Below are 27287 nucleotides of genomic sequence, written 5' to 3'. Positions count from 1 at the left end.
AGCTCCTGTCTCCCAAACACCCCCTCAGTAGAAAGCAGGGCGCGGCCTTGCCGCGCCTACGTTGGAGTGGTCCAGTGTATCACAGATTCAGGTCCATTTTTGTTTGCAATCCTGCTCTGTAGACCCTTCTCTTCAGGTTCAGAGGCCGTGTATCTCATTATATGTTTGTTGGTGGGGGTGTGAGGCTCATTCCGTTTATTTCGCGCCCGCTACGAAGGAACCATTGAGATCATTCGCGTTGTAAATGGGCTGTTTTTTTAAGCTCTGTGTGTGCTGCAATCAATAGAGAAGGTGCAGTAACTTATAAGTTTTCTTAGGGGAGAAAATTAACATGTGATGCAATTGTTCATTTCTCTTGCAAATTTCAGTACAGCTCGGAACTCCGACGCCGGCTCGTTGGCTTCTACAGCAATTTCAGGAGGAGTGGGTGTGCTGCTCTCATCGCTCGTCTTCGTCAGTGGGCTCAGGTTTAGGCCCTGGCAGCTGCTCCTCTGCCTCGGCTCTTGGGAAGCACCGCAGCCTAGAGCCACCGCACCGGACAGGGCCGAGTCACGGAGCAGGGCCCGCAGCAGGAGAGCTGGGATGATGGTGGCCAGGAGCAGCAGTGGCGCTTGAGAGGGACATACAGCAGGCAACAAGAGACGTCGACAGGGCAGACGGTGGCGGGCGGCGTCGCTGCAGCCGGTTCGAGTGTATGTGCCAGAAAGTCGGGGCAAGGCTCGGAAGGACGGCCGTGGACATCGCTGCCGTCGTTGTCTGGGGGTAAGCGGGGCTCGTGGAGAGGACGGGCAGGGAGATTGGGGACGAAAGCCGGATGCGGCCGGCCCGGTGATCTCGAGCGACGCGGCTACTGGGAAGAAGTACCGACTACGGCGAGAAGCGGTGCTGCTCGGGACTCGACACCGCAGCTGCCGCCGGCGAGCCCATCACGTGGGACGAGGGGCCACAGCTGCGAGGCGGGCGGCCATGGGCGGCGACGGCGGCGGCGTGGTAGAGCTGGAGCACGCGGCATTTTTTCGCAACAGGGAAGGGTCTCGAAACGCCGGATGCTGTGTCCGCTCTTGGATGGCCCGATCAAGATCGGATGGTAGAAAAAACAAGATTGACGTGGCCCAATCTCTGGACAGATCTTGTCCGCAGGTTTCGTCACTTGAAGATTGCTTTGATTTGCTTCCCTGAACTCCTTTCGCTATGAAACGATTCCACGGACTTGAGAACAGGTAGGGGATCGCGAATGCACTATTAACGCTATGTTCAGTATTAACTTCGGTTCTGATTGGAGTATTACACGACGGTATTCACGAATTGCCTGCTTAGCGAAATAGAGATGCGAATCGTGGCAAAATCATCACGCAGACTGAAAAAGGGAGGATGAACGAGCACATGGGCCGAACCGGCACATTCTACGACGGCCAGTTTCTGTACCACCCGGCCCACGCGGACACGAGGCCGCTGATCCCCAGCGTGACGGCGTGGTTGCAGAACCGGTTGGGCTCGACCTCCGCGATGGCGATGACGAGGTCGGCGGCGTTGGCCGCTGTCGCCATGAGCCGCATCACCCTGTCCATCCGTATCTTCCGCAACTCCTTCTCCTTCTCCGCGTCCTTCCCTCCGCCGCCGCCTTCCCTCAGCAGCCTCCGCTCCTGCCTCAGCCCCCGCCTGATCATGATGAGGTCCATGGCGATGAAGAACACGTAGCCGATGGACTCGCCGAACGCCGAGATGAAGCTGGACCGCCGCGCCAGCCTGGCCTCGAGGAACCCCACGCGGGACATCCACGTGAAGTGGTCGAAGAAGTAGTAGACCATCTCGCCGGCGTTGGCGAGCACGGCGAGCGCGCCGAACTCCCCCGGGGCGCGGCGCAGCGTGTTGAACCCGGTCAGGAAGCGGCCCGACCGGAACGCCTTGCGGCTCAGCCCCGACGCCGTCTCCCAGCTCTTGGCGCGCTTGGCGAGCTCCGGGCGGGACGACTCGGCGCCCCAGTGCGCCAGCTTGGACACGTACTGGAACGTCTTGACCAGCTTGTCGATGCCATCGCGCTTCGCCAGGAACACCACGAGCTTGTCGAGCGTGTCGCCGGCGCTCATGGCGCGCGACGGTAGACTAGCTTGCTAGAGATGCTGTTCTGGGGCTTGGCGTTGGTGAGGCTGGAGTGAGGAAGTGGGCGCGCGAGGCGTGCGTGTGGCTGTGGCTTGGGATAGAGGCGCTGTGGCGGGTACTTGGCCAGGAGCCCAGGATGCGTTTGTCCTCTGCGCCAGAAGTAATTTTCTGGTGGTGATGAGGATTGAGAAGGGATGAGGAGCGAGGAGCACGTAGTATGAGAGCTCCACTCGTTTTTGTTTGCTAGCTTTGATTGGGGCCTCGGTTTTGTCGGGTGCCTTTTTCTTGGCTTTCTTTTCTTTTCTGGCCTACCTACAAGCACAATGGGATTTTGAACGTTCTGTGTGCAGGCATGCTGCATGCAGCAGCATTGTGGAGTGTGAAGATAACACGAGATAGCATGTGCTTTTGGTAGTGAAGTTTCTTTCTTATTTTTTCCCGCAAATTATTTGGCTTCAGAACGTGAGTCATAAAAATGGAAAAGATTATGCCTGAGATGACTGGCCGAGGATGGATTGATGCTTAACCGAATTTGCGAGGACTGAGGAGCGTGTGGAGGACTGAGAAAAGCATAAGATGGCAGCTGAGCACAATAAACTCCGAGAACAATTTTCTCGTGCATTTTGGGCGCGTCTGGATATGAGCCACCGGGAGCCGGCCAAAATTTTGCCGCTGAACGTGGCCGGTGCATGGTTTGTTTGGATGCCGGCCATAATTGGACCTGCCCTGAATTCCGTACCCATACTCAGTTCATTTTGTACGTCTTGTCTCGGCCAATTCCTGGGCGGCCAAATCGACGACCAAATTAACGGGGGCAAGCATCCAAACGGAGACGCTCTGCCTTTCTGGAATTCCATCTTACGGCCCAATTTCTAAATTCGTTTATTTTCCTGAGTTAAAAGCCCAGTAATGAATGCCCATGAGTCATTCCTTATTGGGCCGTACTGCTTCGCCTCTACCTTGCCGAACCCGGCGACCGACCCCTGCTGCGTCGGAGGCGAAGACCGAATAGTTCCGGAGGTTTCCGCTCCTATTTCACCTCCGCCACCGGGCTCCGGCGAGAACCCGAGGGGATTCCAGTCAGGTTAGCCTTCCGCTCTGTTCCATTCATGCCTCGCTTTGACTCGTCTAAGTCTAGCCGCGAACCGCATGTCGCCTTGCGAAACTAGTGGATCTGATCAAATTCAAGGCTCTGGGTTTGGGGAACTCGCTGGGTTTGTTTACAAATGATGAGGATATTACACTATTTTGTGTGCTGCGTTTATTGTTTGTCCGGAGGCGCAGACGTTGCAAGCCCAAGCCTCGTTTATGTTCGATTCGAGTTCGTTTGAGACTTTATGCTCCTACTGTCGGGGGAGTTGGTGGGGGATTGCTGCTTAAGATTACTGAGGCAAAGGGCTGTTTCCAAGGTCCTTGTCCAAAAAAAAAAAAGTGCTGTCCAGTATATGTGAAGGTACAAGTAGTAGGTTTAAGGCTGGGAGTGAATTACTTCTATCAATAGTGTTTATGCAATTCTAGATGTGCAGATTCTGCATTCTGCTGGTTTGGAAATTTCGCTGCAAGTGCCCTTGATTTATTTTTCTAGCGCAAAGCTTGTTCTGAATTTGGTAAGACTAAATTTAGTTTCTGGTGTTTAGTATCGTCATCAGACATGCCTGTTATACTCTTAGGCAATCGATTTCTACCATGATCGATTCCTTGAATGTTTGACAGATACCATCAGAGTTAAAACTGTTGCAGTTCTAAGCAAATAAACCATTTGACACTTTATCTTTCCCTTGAATTTAATATTATTAGGCCAACACTGTACTTTTGTAATTCGATGTTACAACTTCTGTGCCTTATAGCGTGGTTGTCAGTTGTCACAACACTTTGATGGCATTGTACTTATGAAGATTAGGAGCTATATGCTTGTCATATGCACTGACATTTTTGGTCAGTTTCGACAAACAAATGATTGAGTTGGATGAAAATGCAATAAAATACTAAGGCAACTGTTATATCTAAATTTTGTTTTACTGTTCTCAACCTGGCATCAAACTGAATTGCATTTTGTGGTATCTGGTTTATTTCTTGATAGGCCACACTTTGAGTTTTTCTTGATCGTTAATTTATTAAATACCTCTAGATCATTGAGGCACCACGGATACTTACTTTATCTTTTTTCACTTCTCTGTGGCTTCTCTGCAGTCTGTAGCTCGAGAGACACATATTTGACATCCTATGCCATGGCCTCTTTGCTTTCTTCACAAATAAAATTAAGCAATGCATTTGTTAGGAGGAAGGTTCATGAGAATGGACAAGCAAGTTTGCCAAGGTCTCTTCGCTGGAAGCCTTTGCAATCAGGCCATTTTGAAAATCTCGTGTTGCGGTGTGCCAAGAATTTGTGTTGGGAGTCTTCGCTTCCATATGCTTCCGTGGAGGATGATGCCAGCATAATCAAGGGTCCAAATGCTATTGAACCTATTGATACAGAAGAAGCTCCAGAGATTCCAATCTTCCAGAGTAATGAAGATGTGGTGGAGGTGAAGAACGAACCTTCCATGCAGCTAACAGTGTTCAAACTGCCAATGTGGCTGATAGGGCCTTCTATTCTGTTGGTTACGGGTATAGTTCCAACTCTATGGCTGCCATTGTCTTCAGTATTTCTCGGTCCTAACATTGCTGGCCTTCTATCTCTAGTTGGACTTGATTTCATTTTCAACATGGGAGCAATGCTGTTTTTCCTTATGGCTGATGCATGTGGGCGCCCAGAGAATACTATTTTCGACCTGAAAAGACAAATCCCAGTTTCCTACAGGTTTTGGAATCTGGCTGCTAGCATTGCAGGCTTTGTTGCTCCATTTGCCCTGTTTTTTGCATCTCATAGGGGCACTCTGCAGCCACAGCTATCATTCATTCCATTTGCAGTGCTGCTTGGACCATATCTTTTACTGCTATCGGTACAGATGTTGACTGAGATGCTTACATGGCACTGGAAATCGCCGGTATGGTTGGTGGCTCCTGTGGTTTATGAGGGCTATCGAGTACTACAGTTGATGAGGGGTCTTCAGTTGGCTGATGAGATCAGTGCGCCTGGCTGGATGGTGCAAAGTCTTCGTGGCTTGGTATCTTGGTGGGTACTCGTCCTTGGCATCCAATTGATGCGTGTTGCTTGGTTTGCTGGACTCAGCTTTGCCAGAAATTCAAGGTATGGAGTAAGTGATGATCTGAACCAGTAAATTAGACAAGAAATATTTCAGGTGTGTTTTTGCACTCATGATACCAACCGCAACAATGCTTTTCATGCTGAGGGTGATGCGTTTTCAGTTTCTGGATACCATGCTAGGCACAGAAAGGCCTGACTGAACATCGTTGAAAACTTGCAAAGCTTGGGCAATCGTTTTGGTTAAATAGTGCAGCTGCAGGAGCAGGAACCATGCTTCTAGATACTTTGAATTGTATAGCTATATTGTAGTGCAGGAACTAGACCATATTACTGAGCATCATACCGAACAAAGAAACATCACTGTGTAAGAAATATTTACTTGCATATGTACGTATATAGTATGTGTACCCTTTATATCAACCAGATGTCCAGATGTCATTCTCTTTGCCAGTTTGCCTACGCAAAGTTTTGCCAAATGCCAACAGAATCAACTGCTTTTGGCGCTGCAAAGTCTAGCAAGTCACGTCTCCCCGCCGTAATTGTTGATACGGATGTGACACTCGACCTGATGTATCTTGTTACTTGTATGTTGAGATCTGACGCGTTGCCTACCATCTCAAAAGCTCAAACCTACAACCATCTAATTCAGAGATCAAGTTTCCATTGTCAAAAAAGGCAGTTAAAAGCTCTCCAAGATGATTGGTTAAACGCCTAACGAGTGAACTTCACGCTCGAACAGCCAAGGTGAGATTCAATGACGACAACCAAGATGGCTAAAGTTCAAACGAACTTCGAAACTCAGGTTCCTGTTTCGTTTGGAACGCAGGAATGCTGCAATTGCCGTAACCGTGGGAAAATGTCCAAATGCTACACCTCAAATCGCAATGTGCTAGTCTTTTATCGAGCAAGCAGATAGAATCTGCATTCACCTACCGAACTTTTTTGCCGTTTTGCAGAGAAAGGAAACGGCGGTAAAGGCGCGGGCGCGCGGCGTCTTTTTTTACAGCTCGTGCTCGTCCGAGTGAGTCGTCTCCAGGTCCAGCGACCAGCGCCGACTGCCTCCCCCTAGTCCCACCCGACCCCACACCAACCAACCTTCCCTTCGTCCCCTCCCGTTACCTTCGGCGACTCCCAAATTCGCATCTGCTCCACCACTCCACTTCCGGCTCCACTCCGCTCCGCTGTCCGCTCCTCTCTTCTCCGAGGACGCGAGCGCAAACCCGCCTCGCTTTCTGCCAAACCCTAGCGCCCCGCTCGCCCGCCCGCGTCGCTGCCACCCCGGATCAAGCCCGTGCAGCGCCCGAGAGCGCGCGTCTCCCTCCCGGATTCGAGCGGCAGCGGGATGGGGTCCGACTCCAAGGAGTTGCTTGGGATCGAGCCCCTCGAGCTCCGATTCCCATGTACGGTTCCTCCGCCGAACATTCCCTCGTGTCGTAATTAATTAAGTGTTCCCTGCACATGCTGCTGTGTTTTTTTTTATGAAGCGGAATTTGGGTGTGATGCTTGGGTGCCTGCTCGTAGATTCTCCCGCACGTTTTTTCTTTCTATTTGAGAATATAAGAATGTCGAGGGAATTTTGGCTTTGTTGTCGTGCTAATTCTTTTTTGCTCTTCCTTTTTTTAATCACGCAGTCGAGACAAAGAAGCAGATCTCGTGCTCTATGCAGCTAACCAATAGAACTGATGACTACATCGGCTTTAAGGTAAACTTGTAATGCCCCTAAACTTGTTCACTCAGCTAGTTAGCTTTGTCAAGGTCATAGAAGCCAGCAATTGCGCAAAATGTTGAGCAGTAATGCATGATTTGGATGAATTTTGTGTGTGTTAGGTTAAGACGACGAGCCCCAAGAAGTACTGTGTTCGACCAAACAGCGGCATTGTGCCACCACGGTCCACCAACGATGTCATTGGTAATGGCAAACTCATCTCCTTCCCTGCAATATCATTTTACATGGGTCTCTCCCAGATTATTATCGTTCTGGAAATGCCTGATGCCCTTTCCAATTTCTTAGTGACAATGCAAGCACAAAAGGAGGCACCGCCGGACATGCAATGCAAGGACAAGTTTCTCGTGCAAAGTGTCATTGTGGCGGAAGACACATTACCAAAGGACATCACTGGGGATATGGTACTTCATATTCTGACTTCTGAAATTTTCCTGTTCGATGTTTGTTTCTGCAGTGCTTATGGTTGTACCTTGTGTAGTTTACCAAACAATCAGGTAATGTGGTGGATGAGGTGAAGTTGAAGGTTGTCTACGTCCCACCACCCAAACCGCCATCCCCAGTGCGCGAGGGATCTGAAGAAGGCTCATCACCTAGACCTTCATTGTCTGATGGAAGCACCTTGAATTATCAAGAGGTGAGATCTGCAAATATTATTGCTTGGTTCAATTCCCAAGAGGTGAGGTCTGCAAATGTTATTGCTTGGTTCATTTCCTTGTTCACCCTTAAAATAATTTTCCTGTAATTTATTTCCCTCTAGATGCAGACAACCAGGGAATCAGATGAGCCACCATCTTTGACTGTTAGTATCTTAAACTTTCATGTGCATTTACTGATTTCTGCTCTTTCTCATACTGAGTTGAGCTGAACTGTTGCTGGTTACAGGCTGTAAAGGCTCAAAGGGACCAAGAAGGCTTTACCTCTGAGGTGAGCTCTCTGCAAAGAAAATCTTAATGTGATGAAACCCCTCTGTATGTGTTTCAACCAGATCATAGAGACGTTGCCCTTGAATCTTCTACTGAACTAATATCAAGCATTCAAGCACCCCTGGGACAAAACATATGCTTTTTTTAGTACCAGTTGATCACTGCAATGACAACTTGACCATTTCTAAGCTAGTAAGCTGATGATACCTATAAAGTAAAAAATCATATATCTGGAACCGACATAGCTGTTATCTCCAGACTTTTGCAGCACATTTGCTTTACAACTATGAATGACAAATGTTTTAGAGAGCCACACTTATATTGATGGAGTTAGATATGATGGTTCAAATGTTAATCAGATGTTAAGAGTGGCTTCGTAAATTTTTGTGGCGTCTGTAAATGATTTAAGAAACTATAACGTATCTTAAGATTTTTAAAAGAGATGTTGAGTGCACCAAAACTTCATTCACATAGTGTGTCAGCTTTCTATCAAGCACCGATGTTTAAACCTGAAACCACTTTACAACAAGTTGGTAGCAATAATTTCAAAAGTGAGCACAGAAACATTAAGCACATAGTTGCAACAGATGATGTTCTGCTCTCTTACACAATTGGACTTGGATTAATGAAAGTTTGGGATTTTGATTTTTAAGCACCTTGTGCAAGGAGATCCACAAGCTATTAGTGAGCACTGAGTAGTGAATATATTCAGGCTCTAGTTTGCTTAGTCATTGTATTTGTCATACTTGCATGAGATTTTACTTTAGCACTGTGCTTCAAGCTGTCAACAGCCATATAATGGATTTGGCTAAGTTTCAACTGGGTGCAGCTGTGTTGATTGATGCTTCTAGCTTCAAATATTTACTGTCGTGCACTCCTGCTACTGTGTATATTTTAGCATGGTCCTTACATGCATCCATCTCAGGACCTAGTTTTGCTATTGATTCATGCATTCTCCATTGCTCATTGGTCCTTTCTAGTTTCTAGCAAGTGTGGAGTTGTCTGTTTAGCTGATCTCATAAAATATTAAGCACTGTTATATATTTTTTGTACTTCATTAACCTGTTCTCACTTCTCACAAATGTGGTCCAGTTCAACATTTGAGTTACATTCTTTGAATAAGGCTCCTTATTCCTATTGTTCTCTGTGTAGACCTCTGCTTTGATTTCAAAGTTGACGGAAGAGAGGAACTCTGCCATTCAGCAGAATAATTTGCTTCGAGAGGAACTGGTTAGTGCATTCTATCTTTATGCAAACATTTGGGTGCATGCAATGTTCGAACATGGCAGTGTTTTTTTTTTCAGTAGTGAGTTTGATTGTTATTCCATCTCTGTTCCATCTTTGCTTGTCATTTTGTAAATCTACAATCTTATGTATATCCATTTTCATCTCCTTTGGCTCACAAAACCAGCTGCATTCCACAAAGGTGTAATATCCATGATATTTCAAACCAAAACATGTTATATTGTGTACATGTTATATTGTGTACACCAATGGATGACTGGTAGAGACATGACGATCATTAAAACTTTGCACATACCATTATAGTAGCTTATGGTCGTAATTAAAAATTCTATACTAAATCTCGACAGGACCTTGTAAGGAGGGAACTCAGCAAGCAGAATGGCGGTTTCTCATTTGTGGTCGTGGCGGCCATTGCTCTCCTCGGGATTCTGCTAGGGTTTATCATGAAGAGATAGATGAGCCAGTGTTAATCTGCATCCTGCTAGAACCGTTTCCCTCGTGAGATTGTATTTTGTCCAATGCATTTATTCTCATGTACTACACTGCTACAGCGCTACTCCATAGCATATTCAGGATCCAGTGTCATCAGTAACTGCGTGCGTGGTAGCTACCTCACCCAGGCAGTAAGCCTGTCTCTTGATCTTGTGTTAGCTCTTATGTCAGCTTGTGGAACTAATGAACTGGGTAACTATTGATATCTTTTGAGCCAGCTGTTGAGAAATCCTTCTGGTGTGATAATCACGAAAAAGTGTGGTGTTTTTTTTTAAAGGAAGCGATACTTTTCGCACAGACTGACAGACATGCTTCAAACGGTGGAGCACCGTAGCTGCTGTGTTCAGACTCTTGACTGTATGCCTGCAGTCTGCATCAGGCAACGATCGCGGGGACACTGCACTGTCCAATATCCATCGCCTACGCCAAGAACTGCAGCGCATGAGCAGAACCATGTGCCGAACTGAATTGGCGATTGGCAAGAAACCGCGGACGTACGCTAATTACTGCCGCAGCCTCGACTTAAAGGAAATACAATGGCCACTCTTTGGCACGGCTCCTCCCCGTATGCCGCTTGTAAACAAGCTGAAGCTACGACAAAAAACAGCTGTCAGTTTCAGAAACTGTTTGTTACGTGGAAGAGATTAGCACTCATGCCCCATCACAAAATCCCTTAGCCAGTTGGGAGTTGACAAGCTCCTGTGCAACTTAAAGTTCGGGCTCAGACGCTCAGTGTACAATGGCTACTGCCTACTGTCCTCCATTGATTCGCATTCTTGATTCTTCGTTCTGCTCTCTGCGTAGTCCTTTCATGCACTGTCTCGGGCGAGCCTATGGAAACACTGCTCCCCCATGCGATCTTCTTCAGACCACCACCATGCCTCATCCTCACTTCTCGGGCTCCTCCTGCAACATGTTGCATCGAGCTATGATGCTCCGGAAATCCTCGAGGTTTATCTGTGGAGAAGGAAAACCAAGATGTTAAAAAATGGGGGAGAAGTATTGTGCGATTGAGTTGGAGAGAAATTCCCACCCTAGTACTGTGCAACTTTGATAACCTTGAATAGAAATACATGCACAACAGCACAAGTCTGAATCACTAGTACACATCATAATGCTAGCTAGTGTCTGCTTAAATTGGCTAGTTAAAAGAGAGACTCATACCTTTTGTTACACTAATAATACAAAATCAATTGTAAATAAAAAGTTAAAAGAGAGAGTCATCGTCAGCCGACCATTTTCTAATTCATAAACCAAATAAGTAGATGCCTAGAAGTATTGGACAAGAATACAGAAACTCAAATGTAACTTGCAATGTGCCTACAATAATTCTGTGCATCCTATCCTCATCATCCAACAGTGCTTAGGGATATGATATTTAAATGATATCTTTTTTTTAAAGTGCATATAGCAAGGAGAATGCAAGAAGTGCCAGTTCTGCGCAGTTTCTAGGTGCTGGGGAATGCTTCAGCAAATGGAAGCTGGCAGGAACCAGACCAGTTCTACTTTTCCGATGTGGATTCTGAAGAAAAGCTCTGATATTTTCACTTGACTAGAAAACAAAGACAAACCCATTCTCGAAAAAAAATAAACAAAGACAAACCTTTCCATCTCCATCACTATCAAAGCAACGGATCATCTTAGATATCTCAGAATCTGTCCAGATGAAATCGTTTATTGTAGCCATTCTTTCAAGATCCCATGGTGTGATATATCCTTTACCAACTTCTGTAAATCAAAATGTGAACCAACTGATAGTTTGATACTGTTTGCACAAGCTATATACAAGAGTAACAAAAAAAGTGAAGCTTTACAGAGCACGCAACAAGTATAAGCAATAATTATGTCAATAATGTGTTTGCTCCTTAGATAATTACATCCATTTCACTAAGAAAGGAATACCCATAGAAATTGATTTGTGGTGCAGTAGTTGCAGGTTGCCTTGTTAGGTAACTAAAACTCTAAAACAGTACTGACATATTAACATCCCGCACTCACCTCTTGGCAAATATTGTGCAACGAATAGATTATAGACTAAAGTAACTTCACAGTTATTCCTTGCTAGGCTAGGTGCAACAACATATCATGATAATGACATGACCATTCTAGAATAGATGTCGATTCCTTGTAAATTTGGTTTGTTCTTCTATCTTTCATCTAAACCTACAGCTAGTCAAATACTCAAATGTAGATGGGGACCAGGGGGCAAATTCTATACACAGAAAACAAGTATGAGGTACCAAAATAAACTAAAATTCTCTGCACCAAAGACGATCATGATTTCCTCCAAACAGAAGTGGCTCAAAACAAAAGTTAAGTCGAGTTAACAACATTCCATGTAAGGTATTCACTCTCCTCAACAAGATGAGGAAATAATGATTAATCCTAGATGCATTAACTAGTATCCATTCACCTAAGCAAGATGAGGAAATAATCGATTAATACTAGATGCATTGACTGGGCAGATATGTAGAAAACGAATTTGGTGTCAGTCTGTCAGATAAGAGTACCATCAAATGAGAAGAAGAATGCAACCACATCATCTTCTGTCAGTTGAATCCTGCTCTTACCCTGAAAACAATAAAAAGCCAAGTGTAAAACATAAACAAGACACACGTGAAACTTAAGGCATGTCAAGCCGGAAGGGAAGTACCAGTATTTTAATCTTCCTGTTCTTAGCTGAGTCCTGAATAGATGTTTTGCCATTATTCTTGTTTGAAGTGCCTTCACTTGATCCCTTTACTGTGCTAGAAGTTTCTGCACCCATTGTGGTAACAGACTTTTCTGAAGATTCCGCCAGGGAGAGAGCAATCGCCTGCATATTAGCATCGCTAAAGTGCTGATCAAATCATACAATGAAAACTTAGCACGAAAGCTTAGGATTAATGTCGGTTTGGTGGTTGTATTTGTGGTTATCACAATACCTGCTGTAAGGCTGCATCATCATCCACGAAATCAGCAAAAGAAGAGCTCCCTTTTGTAGGCGTGATCTTTGTAGGTTTACCTGACTTTGACAATTTCGTTTTCTTTCCCTGAAACAAAATGAGACGTGTTATGAAACATTACACTTCCATATGTATGAATGCAATATGCACATATCTCTGATATAAAATAGCAGTTGATAACGAATCGTATTATCTCATTAGCCAAATCCATGGCGCAGTAAAAGTTACCATTTATGCGTTGTTAATTATGGGGGTCTCTTTTTTAATATTTCACGAGGGTATTGTTCAGAAAAATACTTCACGAGGGTTTAACTTGGCACTGGCAACCACAATTTATTTCATAAGAAGCTATATTTATCAATTATTATCACGAAATTAAGCTAGCCCCATCAAATCAATCATGACACACAAAGTAGCAGTCTAAAAGGGGAAATAAGAGGCACCTTGGCACGAGACCTAGACGCCGATTTCCCATCCCCATCCATTTCTTCATCTTGCTCGCTCCCCGAAGAGCTCTCTTCCTCATCATCCCCACCGCGGCCGTCGTCGGACGGGACGTACTCCTCATCCTCGTCGGCGGACCGCTTCTTCTGCTTCCCCTTGGCCGCCGCCGGCGGCGACGGGTTGCGGAGGAGAGGGGACGCTGCGAGACAGCGGAGGCCCAGGGCCTCGAGGCGTGCCTCGTTCTCGCGTATCCTCGACAGCCGCTGCCTCTCGTACTCCGTCAAGGATTCGTCGGTTTCATCTCCCGCCATGGCGACGCGGCCGCAAAAAGACCTTGCCTTCTCCAGTTCTCCCCTCTTTTTCCACCCAAAAATAAATAAAGGAAAGGAAAGGAAAGGAGAAGGGGTTGCAGGACCGATCCGTGGGCTGTGTATCAGCGATTTGAGCCCATGCATGCCTCGTTTTTTTTTTTGAGAGCCCATGCATGCCCCAGTTAGCTCGCGATCCCTGCAAAGTAGAAACTAGGCCTTACAGTTCGTGGGCTCTCTTTTCCTTACAGTCAAAATTTCCAAAAAAGAAACATATACGCTCAAAAAATTGGGGAAGATTCTCAGGAAGGAGAAATGATCCGTCTGTTTGAATTTTTTTAAAAAAATAGCTCTCTTTTCTCATGCTGACTAAATCGATAAGTTAAGCCATTTTCAATTCAGATCTTTGTGCCATTCTTTCTCATGAAAAGGAAAAAAAACATTACAATGCCAAACGGAGTAACAATGGGTCAAACCATTACTGTCAAGCAACTACAAAGCCTGATGACAAGCGCCGGCGGCATCAAACGAGGACATCTAGGGGATGGCCAGCTCGGCCTCGGCCCAGGCCAGAGACGAGTCCCTCATCAAGGTGGCCGCCGACGCCTCGATTCCTTCCTCCAGGATGGCCGCGATCATGCTCATGGAGGGCCGCCGCGACGGCTCCGGGTCGATGCACAGGTTCACCACGTTGCAGACGATGCCCAGGCCCTCCTGGTTCACGCTCTGCCTCTGCAGCTTCGGGTCCACCAGCTTGCTGAACTCCTCCGGCTGCTCCAGATGCTTCCGTGCCTGAAATCGTTGGCGTGCCATTCATGTCAGGTGTCAGGGCCAGTGAAGCTTGAGCTGATGAGCAAGCTGATCAGCTCGAGCCAAAGCAAGCCACTTACCCAGTCTACCAGGTCCCCTGTATCTTTGGAAGCCGAGGCTCTGCCGCTGATAAGCTCCAGCAGGATCACCCCGAACGCGAAGGTGTTTGCCTGGACGTCCATGAAACGCTTGTGCCGAGAATCCGTAACGCTGTTGACGGACCCGCCATTTACCGAGGCAAGTCCTGGTTTCGTCACAAGATATCTCCACCTCTCCAAATCGATTATCTACAAAAGCGCGATGATCGCAGTTGTTACACGAGCTAGGACTATAGGCTGATGTTCATGGTGCCATGTGAGAAGAGAGTCTTGCTCTTGATTTAGCGGTGTCGTTAGGAGTGCAAACCGACACAGACCTTTGGTGAGTAATCTTCAGTAAGGTAGATTGAACTGGACGTCAGTGCAGCAACAGCAAACGGAGGTTGCAGCTCAGTGTGCAAGTATCTGAGAGCACGCGCGATGGCGAGTGCTAGTTTCATCCGTCTGGGCCAGGATAGCTGCCACCCTTCCCCATCTGCAAGCAAATGGCCAACCAAGTTTATGCTTTGAATGCCTTTTCACTTGCTGTGGAATCATACATAGCAAAGCAACAGCTTATGCTTTACGCTTACCGTGAAGATGCTCATAGAGTGTCCCGTTTGGTGGGTACTGAAACACCAGCATTCTTGAAAACGGCTCGGACTCCTTGCAGTATCCCACCATCTTTGCAACATTTTCATGACTCAGCCTGGCCATTTCTATCACCTGAAGAATTTGAGCATGCTATGAGATATGATTCCAGGAATGTGAGTTCTGTGAGAATAGAACTGGTGAGCGCGTGCCTCCTTCTGAAAGTACAGCTCCACATAGTCATTCCAGTAAGGCACTGAAACGGACAGTGACACAACAGCGATCTCCCGGCCATCCTTCAGAGTTCCCTTGTACACGACAGTCTCCTGAGAAGATCCAATTATGTTGCTGAAGTCTTCGCAAGCTTCTGAAAGCTCCTGCCGGCTTATCTTCGGCACATTTACCAGGAGGTCATCATCTACAAAAACAACAACTGATAATCAACAGATTGTACAGTTTAGCTTTGTCAGTAACTCGCATAAGAAACAGGCACCGACCGATTGATATTACTGTGTTCTCCTTCCAGCTTACAGCTCTTGTCCATGGAGAACTGTTCCTGGACTCAGAGGATCTAGCTCTGCACCTTCGGAGGCCAGTGATGGTACAAAGTGTTAACAAACAAAGGAATGAAACTGCTGCGATGACTTCCAGAATGAGAAGCCAAAGTGGCTCCGGCAGACCATTCTCATTCTTATCAGTATGGCTGTCTTTGCCTGTGTCCTGATTAATTGCATTTTCACCTGTAATTATGATGTAGTGCACTTGTTCACTGTTCAGAAAAAGCACAGTACAGTAACACGGAAGTAACTGGGTAAACTCTATTTAAGAGAGAATGTATAGACAGGTATGAGTCATCTTGTGCCACTAAATGTAACAAGCATATGGAAGCACACAGAATCAATTTGGGCATCTTTAAAAAATAAGATGGGCCTATTAACAACGAACAAAAACGAGAAGAGCCTTAGACTAAAGATCAAATCACAGAAGGACAAAAGGAAGAATGTGGGAGATGGGACCCAACAAGGAAGCAAACGAAGTGTCAAGTTCAGGTCTTTATTTTAAACAGCACCATCCCATAGGCCCCAAATGATCAGTAACTTAGTGATCAGAAACTGACAATGCAATCTGCGATGTGACTAGGCTTACTTTTCTCCTGTTAGTGTCAAATAAATTTTAACAGCCTATAGTTAGGCTTCCATTATTGCACTATGTCCTCGAGCCCAGAAATGCACCCAGTTTCACTTCTAGGAATGAAGAAAGGGTTGGACTTCTTTTTAGACTAGCCTAATGGGTAGTTGACAGAATATTTAGTTTAGTAGATACTCCCTCCATATCATTTTATTTGACGTTTCGACAACTTTGACAAAATTAAGGAATGCATGATTTGACACTTTTGGCCTTCATCCCTACTCCCTCCAGCTGTGCGCTTATCCATCCCGAGCGTGAGAACGGTAGCGCGAGAGGTCAGGGGCAACAAAGGAATTCAAGATAGGGATGTGAATACAGCGTCAAATATTCTGACTCTTTTTTATTTGGCTTGCTGGCGTCAAGTATAACGATATGTAGGGAGTACTGAATTGCTGCAGTAATAGCTTATAGATAAAGTAGATTTATGAGATATTTTAATTTTTTTTTCCCGCACATGGATTGTCACCAGGAACTGTTGATTGAATCTTGCAACCAGTGATGTGCATATATGCTCTTGTCAAATTACAGAAGGAAAAGTGTCCAACAGCCAAGAAGAGGATAAATTCTATTGTTTACTTTAACATGTCAAATTTTGGAATATAAATATCACCATACATTGCTGGAGTGGACGGTTTGACGTGTCATTATTCTGGAAGCAATTCCATGCCAAGCTTGATCTGTTCAAATGCTGTAAAACAGGTAAGTTCAGGAACATAAACTGAAACATTTAAGCCACAAAAGGCGAAGGTGTACCTTTGGATTTGATTTAAGCATGTGGGAATATCTCCAACCAAAAAGTTATATGAGAGATCAATATCGGTTAGCTGAGATAACTGACACAATCCAATTTGATCATTGCTGTTGGCGGATTCCCTGAAACAAGGATTATAAATGCAACTGCTTGTTCATATGCCATATCAACTGATGTCTAAATATAAGAGTACTGTTAAGTTTTTGGATTTGACAGTTTGATCATTGTTTCTTGTCTCATTCAGCTTGTCTCCAGACAGTCAATTAAATTCAAACTGCATGCTGGCACAGTAAGCATGGCAAAATGCAGTCAATGCTGATTGATGCTAACTTCTTAACTAAATTGCTTCATCCTTTGTACAGAAAAAATAACATGCTTTCAAGTTCATGCTTACTGAAAACAACTTTTGGGGGTTTTGAGACACTGAAGAACAGTTACTTACATGTTCGAATCATTACTTGCCGGAATAATCCCTGTAAGGCGGTTATTGCTCAACCGTAGCTCAAGGAGGTTTCCCAACTTGCCAACCTCGGGAGGGATTGCGCCATCCAACCGATTTGCGTGAAGGTCTCTAGGGCATAAGAGAACAGATGAGTTATGAAACTGAAGTAATGCTGAGAACTGTGCAAATTGATTTTTGGCTCTTGCTTGTACATTTTTGTGATCTTTGTCATGTCACCAATCTCACTGGGAATGGGCCCTGCAAGTTGATTGGTGCTAAGGTTCAGCTCCATAAGGTTCTTTAGCTTGCCGATGTCTTTTGGTATTGAGCCCATGAATGTATTGTGATCCAACACGCTGCAAGAAGTTTGCCAAGACTATCATTCGGTGTTCATTTTAGATGAAATTAAAAATTAGAGTTACATGGACTGTAGTACTCACAGTTTTTGCAAAGATTTCAGGGATCCGATTTCTGGTGCCAAGAATCCTTGCAGAGATGAATTCGACAACTCTCTAGACAGTACAGGTAACAGACATATTATTATGAGATGAACACGGTCATTTTTTAAAAAAAAGAAAGAACAACACATTCATCAACAGAGAGGGAAACAAATGGTCTAATACTTTTTTGTTCAAACAACCACATTCACAATCTATTTTTAAAAAAAAATCACAATCTACATTTTTAAAAAAACATTCAGAATCTAAATTTGGAGAAATAACACTAGTCTTTAATTGTTTTTCTTTCAGCACAAAAATGGGAAATTTAATTGGCTTGAGGGATTGCTCTCCAGAACAATATGGCTTCAGGAGGGACCACAAAATCCACATACTCAAAAACATGTGCATGGTTTTTTTTCTAGGGAGAAATTTTGTGAATCCTTCGTTGAGTCAACTGAAGACACGAGTAAAAAGTAATAGATAAAGTTCAATCATAGCTTCCACAGCTAGGCGCCTTATCGCGTGTCAGAAACTTTATCCACTTTTTACTGTGAAAGAACATGCATCATGCTGTCCTGCCGTTGGTGCCGAGAGGCATCTACGGTTCTACCTCAACCTACTGTTTAATTTCAACAACAATGGACAACCCTTAGTTATCCGTTTCAACAAGCTCTAAAAAACACATTTCGCGTATGCTTTGTTTTCCATCTCAACTATGCTATTTGGACAAGCAGACAGTAAAGGCCACAGCTACGACTCAAAAAACACTGATGACGGACCAGACGAGAAGCTTAAAATTTTGGTTAGAATCGTACAACCTTCATAAAAGATTGCAACAAAAAAGAAAAAAAATCAGGGGGCTCAACTGAGAGCGATCAGTTTATAGCTCTTACAGAGTAACCACTTGTCTGTTGAAAGCCGAGCACCCGACGCCGGACCATGTGCAGGGATCCTTGTCCCTGGAGTTCCAGTCCGATAGCTTCGACAGAGGATCATCGTAGATGGCTCTCTTGAACGCAAGAAGCGCAGATACTGCACACAACGCAAGAACACAGCACAAACCAAATTCTTCAGAACTCGCCAAGAGGCAAACTGAAGCATAGTGGAAGAGAAATAGTTGCAAAACACATGCGAGGAGAAAACCGAGCAATACCGTCATCTGAAACGGATTCAGAATTCCTGACGAGAAGCAAGCAGAGGATGGAGATCCCGAGCAGCCTCGCCGTCGACATGCCGCTTCTCCCCCGCCGAGCACGCAAAAACCCGGGGAACGAAGGACCACCACAAGAAAAAGAAGGTATCGAGGAGAGTTCAAGACGGCGGCGGCCTGCTGGAAGCAACAGAGAGGAAAGCAGACTCGTCCGCTTCACACGGTCAGCGAGCTTCTCGCGCGTGTTTATGGCCGCGAGGTGGAAGAAGACGAAGCATCTGCACAGTGCTTGCACTTAACGGCCACGCCAAGCAGTGATAATGGGCATGGGCTAGGCTACTACTCGCTAGTACTAGTCTAATCGTACGAGGACAAGGAGACAACCAAACCCACCCCCAGGTATTAATCCATCAGCTCCACTTTTTTTTTTTGCCAACCTTTCTGGGTCTCTCACCCTACAGCGGACGTACGTACTGGAGCTGAGTTTGTACACCTCAGGCACGTGCCACGTACCTACCGTTCCGCACACTGGCCTCAAGGCCCGCACGTGACATACACGCCCTTGCTTAGAGATGGTGATGCTCTGCTATCTCCAGTACTCACAGTCACAGGTTAAGGGACTTCACCTGAAGCTGGCACCAAATCTGAGAAAAGCACTGTACAAAACCAAGTAGAGATCACAGATCAGGACACAACACATGCGTGACACGCCCAGGTCCAGAGTACCAGATAAGGTGGCAAATCATCATCTTTACCTGAAGCTGACACTTGAGCTTATCGATTTATCAGATCAGAGTTCTGGAGTTCATCCCTCCATAGAAGTTTGAAATCTTCCGGGGCAATTCGGGTCTCAGCTTGGCAGTCTGGACACGCTCCCTAACGCAGACGTCCTGAAAACGACCCGGTTAGGTGACGATTCAAAATCTTCCTGGGGATCAGGGTATATAGAATACAGTTTCGTTCCATGTCACGGCCGGACCGAATATTTCTTTGCGCCGTGGTCGTTTCCTTGCACTTGCTTGCTTCCAACCAGGTACTTGGGCATTTTTATCGCAAAGAATGACGCGATAACCTGAGAAGGAGTTGTTGCAACCACTATTGCAGAAAGTTACGAGAATTCTAGAGTAATCAGAGATGGGGTACACATCACCATTGTCGCGTACTTAAATTTGACAGGGCGCCATCATGCGGTAACCAGGTCCAATGTCAGCCTGCAAGGAAAAGCAATATACAGTACACTAGTTGATCAGAATACATGAGTGACTGACAAGTCACAAGCATTACCATGCCTCAACTTGGGTTAGAACTTCGAACACATGCAAACAGTGCTGTTTTTTTTTTTGGATAAAAGAAACAAGCCTTTTCTCACTTTCAGTGTTCAGATTGATTTGCGCGTCTGTAAAATTCTTGAAGCCCAGGGGTATTAAAAAAATTAAATGGGGGAATACGCACATGCAGGAGATTGTTTAGCTTAAAGATGTCCTGGAAAGTGAGATAGTGCTGCTTCGAAGCAAATCAACACAAGACTAATCATGATTCCTGTGGCTGGCAACTGGAATGGTGTGGGATATAGCCTTCAGACACAAGTTTCTCTGGTACTCTTCTGAGAGTGACATTCTTTACTTTATCTCTTCTTTCTGCATTTGCCTTTCTAAAAGAAGTGGTTGTTTCCCACCTTTGAGATTGAGCATTGAGTACTTGTAACCGCTCGCAATTCCCTGAAAGAGCATGGGTACAGAAAGAGATGCGTTACCTCTAGAAACATATCAATACTGAAGATAGCATGCTGATGTTGGTCGGTCCCATCTCCAGCCTCAGTATTCATTCCAAAGTCCAAACTGATTTGAGTTTCTTCAGATCTCAACCCTCCTTGTTTCTCAGCGCCTTGTTCCACCAACGAAAATTAGCTGATATCTTGTTCTTTACTATGTCAGTGTAGCGGTGTAGCTAGATATTGATAATCTCTGACCACATAACCTGAAATGCAGTCCGGATGCAATTTAATGCACAAAGCAACAAACAGAACAGTAAAAGGTGAAAAATACTTGACAACAAAAAGGAAGACTGTGATTATGAAGAACGCCGAAGAAACTACGCTTCTGACTTGCTCCCAAAGTCTCTTTTACTCCATTGACCACTAGCAAGTTAGTTGTTGATGCCACACTATAAAAGTTAGCAGTAGCATGTAAAGCAATCGAAGGGACTATATCATATACTCTGATGCTGCCATGGCCTTTTTCCACAGTGGACTGTGGGTGTGGCAGAATGTCAAACAAGGGAAGTTTTCAATTTTCACTGAAACCACCAAAACCATGATCAAACGCCGTGATTGGTAGCAGGTAATAGTTTTCATTAGTCTTTGCATACTTGTTTGTCGCAAGTACAGAAATATCTATGTTATCAAGACCATTGTTTGTTGCATCCAAATTATCTCAGTGGGGCAACAAAAGCGTTTAAAAATACCATACAAACAATCCAATGTGAAAAGAGAAATATGAAGATGCACCAAGAATCATATTTTCTGAATAATTGTTAGATTTGTCAGAGACGGTTACAATGGATTTACAAACATTAACCCAAACAAAATCAAATACAGAAAAAATGATGTTTATAACTAAAATCACTTTAAAAAGAAAAAACTGCTGAAGAAAAACTGTTATTTGCTCAATATCTCCAGATGCTTACACGTTGATTTCAGTAAACAAATGATTCGTATTTGTTAGAACTACAATGACACTGAATTAGACCGTAAGTTACAAACAGTTAAAAGTTAGTTATGCCTATGCTTGGAAGAAAGTAAGTCCCAGGGGCCCAGGGCTCCAAGCTTGTTATCTAAGCCCCTGAAGCTTTTTGCTCCCACATTTCAATCTGCTTTACTGAATTTTCTTTCCTCTGTTTTAGCATCTTGAGTTCATGAGAGCTGAAGGGAGGAGGCAGATTGCATGGACCTGCATCATGAGAAGACTTCACCATGGAGTCCACAAGAAACTTCTTCTCAAGGCCGTCAGCTTGGCATGCCAAAGACTCAGAGCAGACCTCAACAGCTTCAGGTGGCTTAGTTGGTTTGAACTTTAAAAGCTTGGCATATTCAGTTAGAAGGTGAAGCATGTAATCATAAACGTGGTCCATACTGAGCTCTTCTTGAATGAAATTGCTTGCTTGCTTTCCTATTCGCTGTGCCTATAAAAGTTTTGAAGCATAAGAACAGTATTTCATTTAAGAAGAATTGAAAGGAAAAGGAACAAACTGAATAAAGGCACTTAAAATTCTAAATAGTCTACTCAGTGAAAAATTACTGCAACTTGTCCGATTTACTAGTTTTTGTATCATTGATAGTCTATAATACTCACCTTTGACTATTCCTTTTTCTAAGGAATACATTATAAAATCATATATTGATAGTCTATAATACTCAACAGTGAAACAATTTTGGTGATGGTTATATAAAGTTCCACGTGAAAAATCTTAGCGTTTTAATTTAGAATATTGTCCGAAATACTTATACAGTCAGAATTTAAATGTCCAGCTGTCTGCATGCATGCGGGGTTTGGACCAAAGGTACCATTTAATAAATATCTTAACTCTATGTAAAACTCCAAAGGTTCATTAGTAAAGACATGGCAAGCAAAACAAATTCATTAAGCAGTAGGCACATTGCAGTTCTACAAATTTTGGATGAGAACTTCCACGTCGCAGTTCTTAATTCAATGCTCAAATGTTAAAGTCACTACTTGGTTGAAAAGTGTAGTACTACAGTGTTGGATGAGACCTTCCACGTTGCAGTTCTTAACAAGTCACTGCTTGCTCTATCTAACATTCTGTCATCATTCACTTCTTACATCATGGGCAGTTCTAATGCTATTTTCTTTTCAACAAAGTAACAAAAACTCAAAATTATGTCATGACAGTAAATTGATTCCCAAGAGCACTGTTATGGGCAGAAATTATTTGTGTGGAACTCTTTCAGAAGACAAAGAAAACCCAGAAAGACCCAAAGCTGTGCATTGCAGCTCAACTGGATTTCTATTAGTACCAAATTGACTTATTATGATTTTATCCATATCTGATGTTTAAACCCGCAAAACTTAATTGCCTACAAATGTAGATGACCGCATGGAGATAGATGCAAAGTACCAGTTGCTTGTGAGAATTGCCCCAGTCAACAGCATATTTTATGGAGGCACATTTATTGTCATCCCGAACAGGCCAATAATGCTGAATTGGCATGAGTGACCTTGAAAAGAAATCATAGTATTTTGGTGTAACTAGCAGTGCCATTGAATCACAAGCTAGTATATATTTCTGACTGATTGACCACGCTGATCCTTCAATATAGATCTTGTACCTGTTAAAGTTAAGTAAATATTAAGAACTTTGATGCACCAATTAAACTATGCAACGTAACTCCTTGCTTGTTATAACTACACAAGAACAAAACAAAAGGAAGAAGAACCTGTGTGAACATTGACTACCCAAATCTGAGTCCTTATACCCTGCCTTGCTCTCTTTGAACCAGTCCTGCAACCGAACATCAAGAACAAAGTAAGATAATAAATATCTAAAGTATTTATCACCTAAAGAAAAATTACAGAGGCAAGAATCAATAGTATTCGATTTGGAATTAACCAATTTAGTCTGCGAGGGGGGGAAGGGAACAACTATATTTTCTCTATTAAGAGTTGCAGGGATGGAAAGAGTTACCTGAGCATAAATCCTTGCGTTCCAATCTTTTGTACTAGAGACATTACACTTAACCAATTCCTGCCGTGTCGCCGAAACTGATGGATTCCCTTTCCAGTAAGCATAAGGTTCCCTATCCATCCATTTCACTCTATTATTACCATCCTTTAAGTCTTCCTGCAGGGCATCCCATGGCTTTATGTTGATCTCCGGCCTGCCAACCAAGAATACCCATTGCCATCAAAACAGTTGTACTTCATATGAATATCTGAAGAGTCATTTCTGAACATTAATATCCAAAGATAAGCAAAGGAAACTATGAATTAATTTGGTCGTTCTCTTTGTGATACTGACAGCATTAGGCATTAATCTAGTGAACAGTAAGTAGCACACAGTAGAAACGGTGCATACATTATATCATGGCTGCTGATTCGAACATATCATAGAGAAGCAATTTTGGGGACATCAAAGTTCTGGTGCCCAGTTCCTCATTCATCCCTTTTAGAATAAAAATTGACAAGTCAAACGCAAGCAGGAAAGTGAAATTACCACCCCCAGAACGACCAATCCGGGAAGACGATGTCCAGCGTCCTGTCATCCCCGCAGTAACGGAACAGCGGCGGCATGACCTCGGCGTACTTCCCGCGGTAGAGGTGGGTGTGGACGACGGGCCAGTCGACGGTGTCGAACATGAGTTCGAGGTCGGGGACGCGGCCGGGGTAGCGGCGGAGCAGCTGGAGGACGCCCCAGACGGTGAAGAGGTCCCGCGTCTGAAACGCCGGGCGGAACCGCTGGACGTAGGCCTGGCCCCCGAGCACAACGAGGCGGAACGTGGCGGTGAGGCGGGCGCGGCGGAGCATGGCGCGCGTGACCCCGCCCGCGGCGCGCCATGGGCGGAGGTCCTCGTGGATGAAGCGGAAGTAGGATGGGCACGAGCGGTTGGAGGGATGGGAGGCGGCGGGGGCGGGCGGTGGTGGAGGGCTGGGGGAGGAGGGGCAGATGGAGGGAGAGGACAGCGCGCGCGCGAGGGTCGGGGAGGTTTTGGGCGCCCTGGTGGTGTGGGAGAGGTTGAGGGCGGTGGGGCAGGAGATGGAGTACAAGGCGGGAGGTGGTGTCCGGGAAGGGGGAGGAGGCGAGGGTGGTGACGGCCGCGGCGGCTGCGGGTGCTCTGCTTCCGGGTGGAGTGCGGCCGCCGCCGCGCCGGGAATGGCCACGGTGGCGGGGTGGCGCGTCAGGCGTCCCTGAAACTGCAAAGAGGAAGGAAACGAATCGTTAGAATGGTGAACCATTTGGGCCCCAAGGCTCCAAGGCCCAAATAATTTGTGCCCCTGCCATCCATCCTCTAGCCCACCCAAGCCGATTCCAAGGCCCCCTAGCGGTGGACATTTGGGCTAACGCGGCAACGGTTAGCGGAGCCGGCCCATGCAAGGCGAAAACGATCGGAAAGAAAGCAGCCGAAGCAAAAGCAACAAAAGATTCCCGCTGATTCCTCCAAACGGTATCTCGCTTGGTCACGGCGCATGTCGCTGACTCACCAGACTTGCACCACAGACGTGGCGAGCTTCCAGTTCCCAGGCTCCACATGCCCGTGGGCTGTGGCTGGAAGCTCCATCCAGCCATCCTCCTAGCTCGTGACTCGGGAAACCTCTCCGGTCACCCTCTATCTCTTCCCGTTTTCCGTTCATTCTTTAAAGACTAGCCTACACGGACTCCCGTGGTCGTACCAAACCATGCTTGAATTGCTAGCAGGTTGGCACTTGGCAGATATTCAGCACTTGGACCGTGCGCCCCCGCACCCCACCACAGTTCTATACTTCTATCATCAGCACAGTGCGCGTGCATTAATGAACGAGCACCGTGACGCGCGGGGCACCATAGGATACAGAATACAGAAAACCGTAGGGCATCTAGCCTACGGCCTACCTACCGTCCTACCGGTCTTCCTGCGCCGGCGGTCCCAAAGCAAGCCGACGCGGCGGACCTGCTCGATGCCTCGACTAGAGGAAGTGGGAGCACTGCTGCAGTTCGGAGATCACGGCGCACAAAGCGGCAGCGCCTCCTTAAAGTCACTTTCACGGCCTCAGTCTCTGCGATCAGTCCACGGCTTCGACGGCGCTTCCTCAAGTCAGCAGTCAGCTAAAGGAAGAACAAGCTTTGGACGGCTATAACATATCGTTTCAGAGGTAAATCATGCAGCAATCATGGAGTGGGGGAAGTGCACTCTTTTTTCCAAAGCGAAGCCATGAAAATAACTCTAGGCCATGTTGTGGGGTTGTGGCCCTGGTTAGCGTCCGGGTAGGCGGCTAACGGAATTGGAATTGGTTACGCACAGCACAGTGCTTTTGTGTGCTGCGGCGCGCGGCAACCATTTGCGGGCCAAGCAGAGCTCGACAGCCAGGCAGAGCTACTAGCGAAAAGGAGAAACTGCCATCGCTACGCCCGAAACTGGAACGTTGCCAAACCAAACCATTCGCGACCTTGCTTTGATACAGCAACGCAAGTTAATTCGCGCACTCTTCGCCCCCAGAAAGGAAAGTTACTCCGTCGTTCGTCATGTTTCTACAAAAAAAAACTCGCATCGTTTCCTAAGGACAAAAAGGTAAGGGGAGAGATACTCGCGATCATGCGAGAGCGAGAGGCGACAGCGCCGCAACGACAGAGATACCGATCGAGGCGCGATAAGGAGGAATCAGAGAGCTTTTCGACTCACAGCGGTGGTGGCGGTGATCCAGCGAGCCGAGACGACCGCAGCGACGGCGACGACGGAGAGGAAGAGGAAGGCGGCGCTCGTCCTCGACAGCGCCCCGGCGAGAACGGTCCGCCGCCGGCAGTCCCCCGGGCCGGCCGTCGCCATGGCCGCCGGGGCCTCGACAGTGGCCGCTCCCGGGTCTCGGCCCAGGTGAGGGAAAGCAGAGGAGAGGTATGCTAGCTTCCCCTGCTTCCGGAAGAGCGGACTAGTAATCAGCGGCTGCTCCCGTGACCCTGAGCTCTCAGTCTCAGTTATGACGTCCCCAGACGGCTGATTTTATGAGTGGGGCTGCGCGGGCAAGCGCGGAAGTGCGCGAGGCGGTTCAAGGCGGGCACGAGCTGCAAGGGGACTTTGTTGGAATGCCAAAGTTGTACTGTAACCCGTTCGCAAGTTCTGACCAGTTCGTCAATCGTCGCGTTCAGACACGGAAATGGGCTGGAGCAGGAACAAAGACGGGAAATGGGCCGTTGGCGAGCTTTTTGCATTTTTTGGACGTCGGGCGAAATTTTGGAGCGCGCCGCTTTCACGCGGGCCGTTGAATATGGTCACATCAAAAATTATAATGACTTGCCACTCATTCAAGGGAATATGGAGGCAAACAGTATGCTTCAATTAGTCCTATTAGATGCGTGTTAATTATATGGAAGAAGTACCTCAAAATTAGTGATAACACTTGGTGGGACAAAACATTTTTTTCCCACGCACTCACTACATTTCCATAGGGTAGAAGAAGAGAGGACGAGGGTGTTTCGAGGTTTCTCAAGTGGCATTAGGCTTAGAGTGCGCCACAGCCACAGGGAGCAGGACAACAGACTGGGGGGTGGCATGCAATCGGGAGGAACATCCGTCGCAACACGCTAGGTTAGTTTTCGAATCATATGCTTTAATTAGTTAGCTTAGTTATGCCTAAGGTTTGTTAGTTTTAGCAGAAGCAAACTAATTTCAGCATAAAGACAAACCAATCCTTAAGCTATCCATCCAAAAAGGAAACATATGCTTAACAAATACTCCCGTTTTAATTTTTCTAGGTTTATAAATATTATTATGCATCTAAATATACATTATATCTAGATGCATA

At 45.8% G+C, this 27287-nt stretch overlaps 6 protein-coding genes across 10 annotated transcripts; 2 read left to right on the top strand and 4 right to left on the bottom strand.

Annotated features, from left to right (window-relative positions):
- Positions 1-1235: 1235 nt before the first annotated feature.
- Positions 1236-2270, bottom strand: LOC117863069 (peroxisomal membrane protein 11-4). The gene has a single exon (XM_034746651.2). The coding sequence runs from the start codon at positions 2085-2087 to the stop codon at positions 1404-1406; it is 684 nt and encodes a 227-aa protein (XP_034602542.1). The 5' UTR covers positions 2088-2270; the 3' UTR covers positions 1236-1403.
- A 724-nt stretch (positions 2271-2994) lies between these two features.
- LOC117863389 (uncharacterized) lies at positions 2995-5686 on the top strand. The gene is made up of 2 exons (XM_034747075.2): positions 2995-3184; positions 4291-5686. The coding sequence occupies exons 1-2, from the start codon at positions 3010-3012 to the stop codon at positions 5319-5321; spliced, it is 1206 nt and encodes a 401-aa protein (XP_034602966.1). The 5' UTR covers positions 2995-3009; the 3' UTR covers positions 5322-5686.
- A 626-nt stretch (positions 5687-6312) lies between these two features.
- Positions 6313-9851, top strand: LOC117863391 (vesicle-associated protein 1-2). 4 transcript variants are annotated; one of them, XM_034747078.2, is made up of 9 exons: positions 6313-6648; positions 6880-6950; positions 7076-7157; positions 7260-7375; positions 7453-7650; positions 7738-7773; positions 7857-7898; positions 9050-9127; positions 9490-9851. In XM_034747078.2, exons 1-9 carry the CDS (start codon positions 6591-6593, stop codon positions 9595-9597), a joined length of 789 nt encoding a protein of 262 aa, XP_034602969.1. In that variant the 5' UTR covers positions 6313-6590; the 3' UTR covers positions 9598-9851. The 4 variants fall into 4 exon arrangements, with proteins under 4 accessions (XP_034602969.1, XP_034602968.1, XP_034602971.1 ...); XM_034747077.2 differs by having other exon boundaries at positions 7732-7773; XM_034747080.2 differs by having other exon boundaries at positions 6314-6648; positions 7453-7608.
- Positions 9852-10248: 397 nt separating this feature from the next.
- Positions 10249-13493, bottom strand: LOC117863390 (uncharacterized). The gene is made up of 6 exons (XM_034747076.2): positions 13023-13493; positions 12559-12666; positions 12288-12449; positions 12145-12205; positions 11238-11362; positions 10249-10591 (listed from the first exon to the last, which is right to left on the bottom strand). Exons 1-6 carry the CDS (start codon positions 13476-13478, stop codon positions 10523-10525), a joined length of 981 nt encoding a protein of 326 aa, XP_034602967.2. The 5' UTR covers positions 13479-13493; the 3' UTR covers positions 10249-10522.
- A 216-nt stretch (positions 13494-13709) lies between these two features.
- Positions 13710-19099, bottom strand: LOC117863385 (probable LRR receptor-like serine/threonine-protein kinase At1g63430). The gene is made up of 13 exons (XM_034747070.2): positions 18784-19099; positions 18524-18662; positions 17631-17702; positions 17403-17546; positions 17191-17319; positions 16751-16870; positions 16613-16674; positions 15307-15549; positions 15022-15227; positions 14812-14944; positions 14557-14714; positions 14222-14428; positions 13710-14123 (listed from the first exon to the last, which is right to left on the bottom strand). The coding sequence occupies exons 1-13, from the start codon at positions 18860-18862 to the stop codon at positions 13869-13871; spliced, it is 1947 nt and encodes a 648-aa protein (XP_034602961.1). The 5' UTR covers positions 18863-19099; the 3' UTR covers positions 13710-13868.
- Positions 19100-19158: 59 nt separating this feature from the next.
- LOC117863387 (uncharacterized) lies at positions 19159-26538 on the bottom strand. Of its 2 annotated transcripts, XM_034747072.2 has the most exons (9): positions 26171-26538; positions 24010-24707; positions 23482-23674; positions 23234-23298; positions 22915-23125; positions 21729-21960; positions 20534-20757; positions 19536-19991; positions 19159-19436 (listed from the first exon to the last, which is right to left on the bottom strand). In XM_034747072.2, exons 1-7 carry the CDS (start codon positions 26312-26314, stop codon positions 20711-20713), a joined length of 1590 nt encoding a protein of 529 aa, XP_034602963.1. In that variant the 5' UTR covers positions 26315-26538; the 3' UTR covers positions 19159-19436; positions 19536-19991; positions 20534-20710. The 2 variants fall into 2 exon arrangements, with proteins under 2 accessions (XP_034602963.1, XP_034602962.1); XM_034747071.2 differs by lacking the exons at positions 19159-19436; positions 19536-19991; positions 20534-20757 and having other exon boundaries at positions 21274-21960; positions 26171-26534.
- Between the last annotated feature and the right edge of the window lie 749 nt (positions 26539-27287).

Source organism: Setaria viridis, chromosome 7 (assembly GCF_005286985.2).
Source record: "Setaria viridis chromosome 7, Setaria_viridis_v4.0, whole genome shotgun sequence".
Taxonomy (NCBI): Eukaryota; Viridiplantae; Streptophyta; class Magnoliopsida; order Poales; family Poaceae; genus Setaria; species Setaria viridis.
The sequence above is the reverse complement of the archived record's forward strand: the minus strand, read 5'-3'. Positions and strand labels throughout refer to the sequence as shown.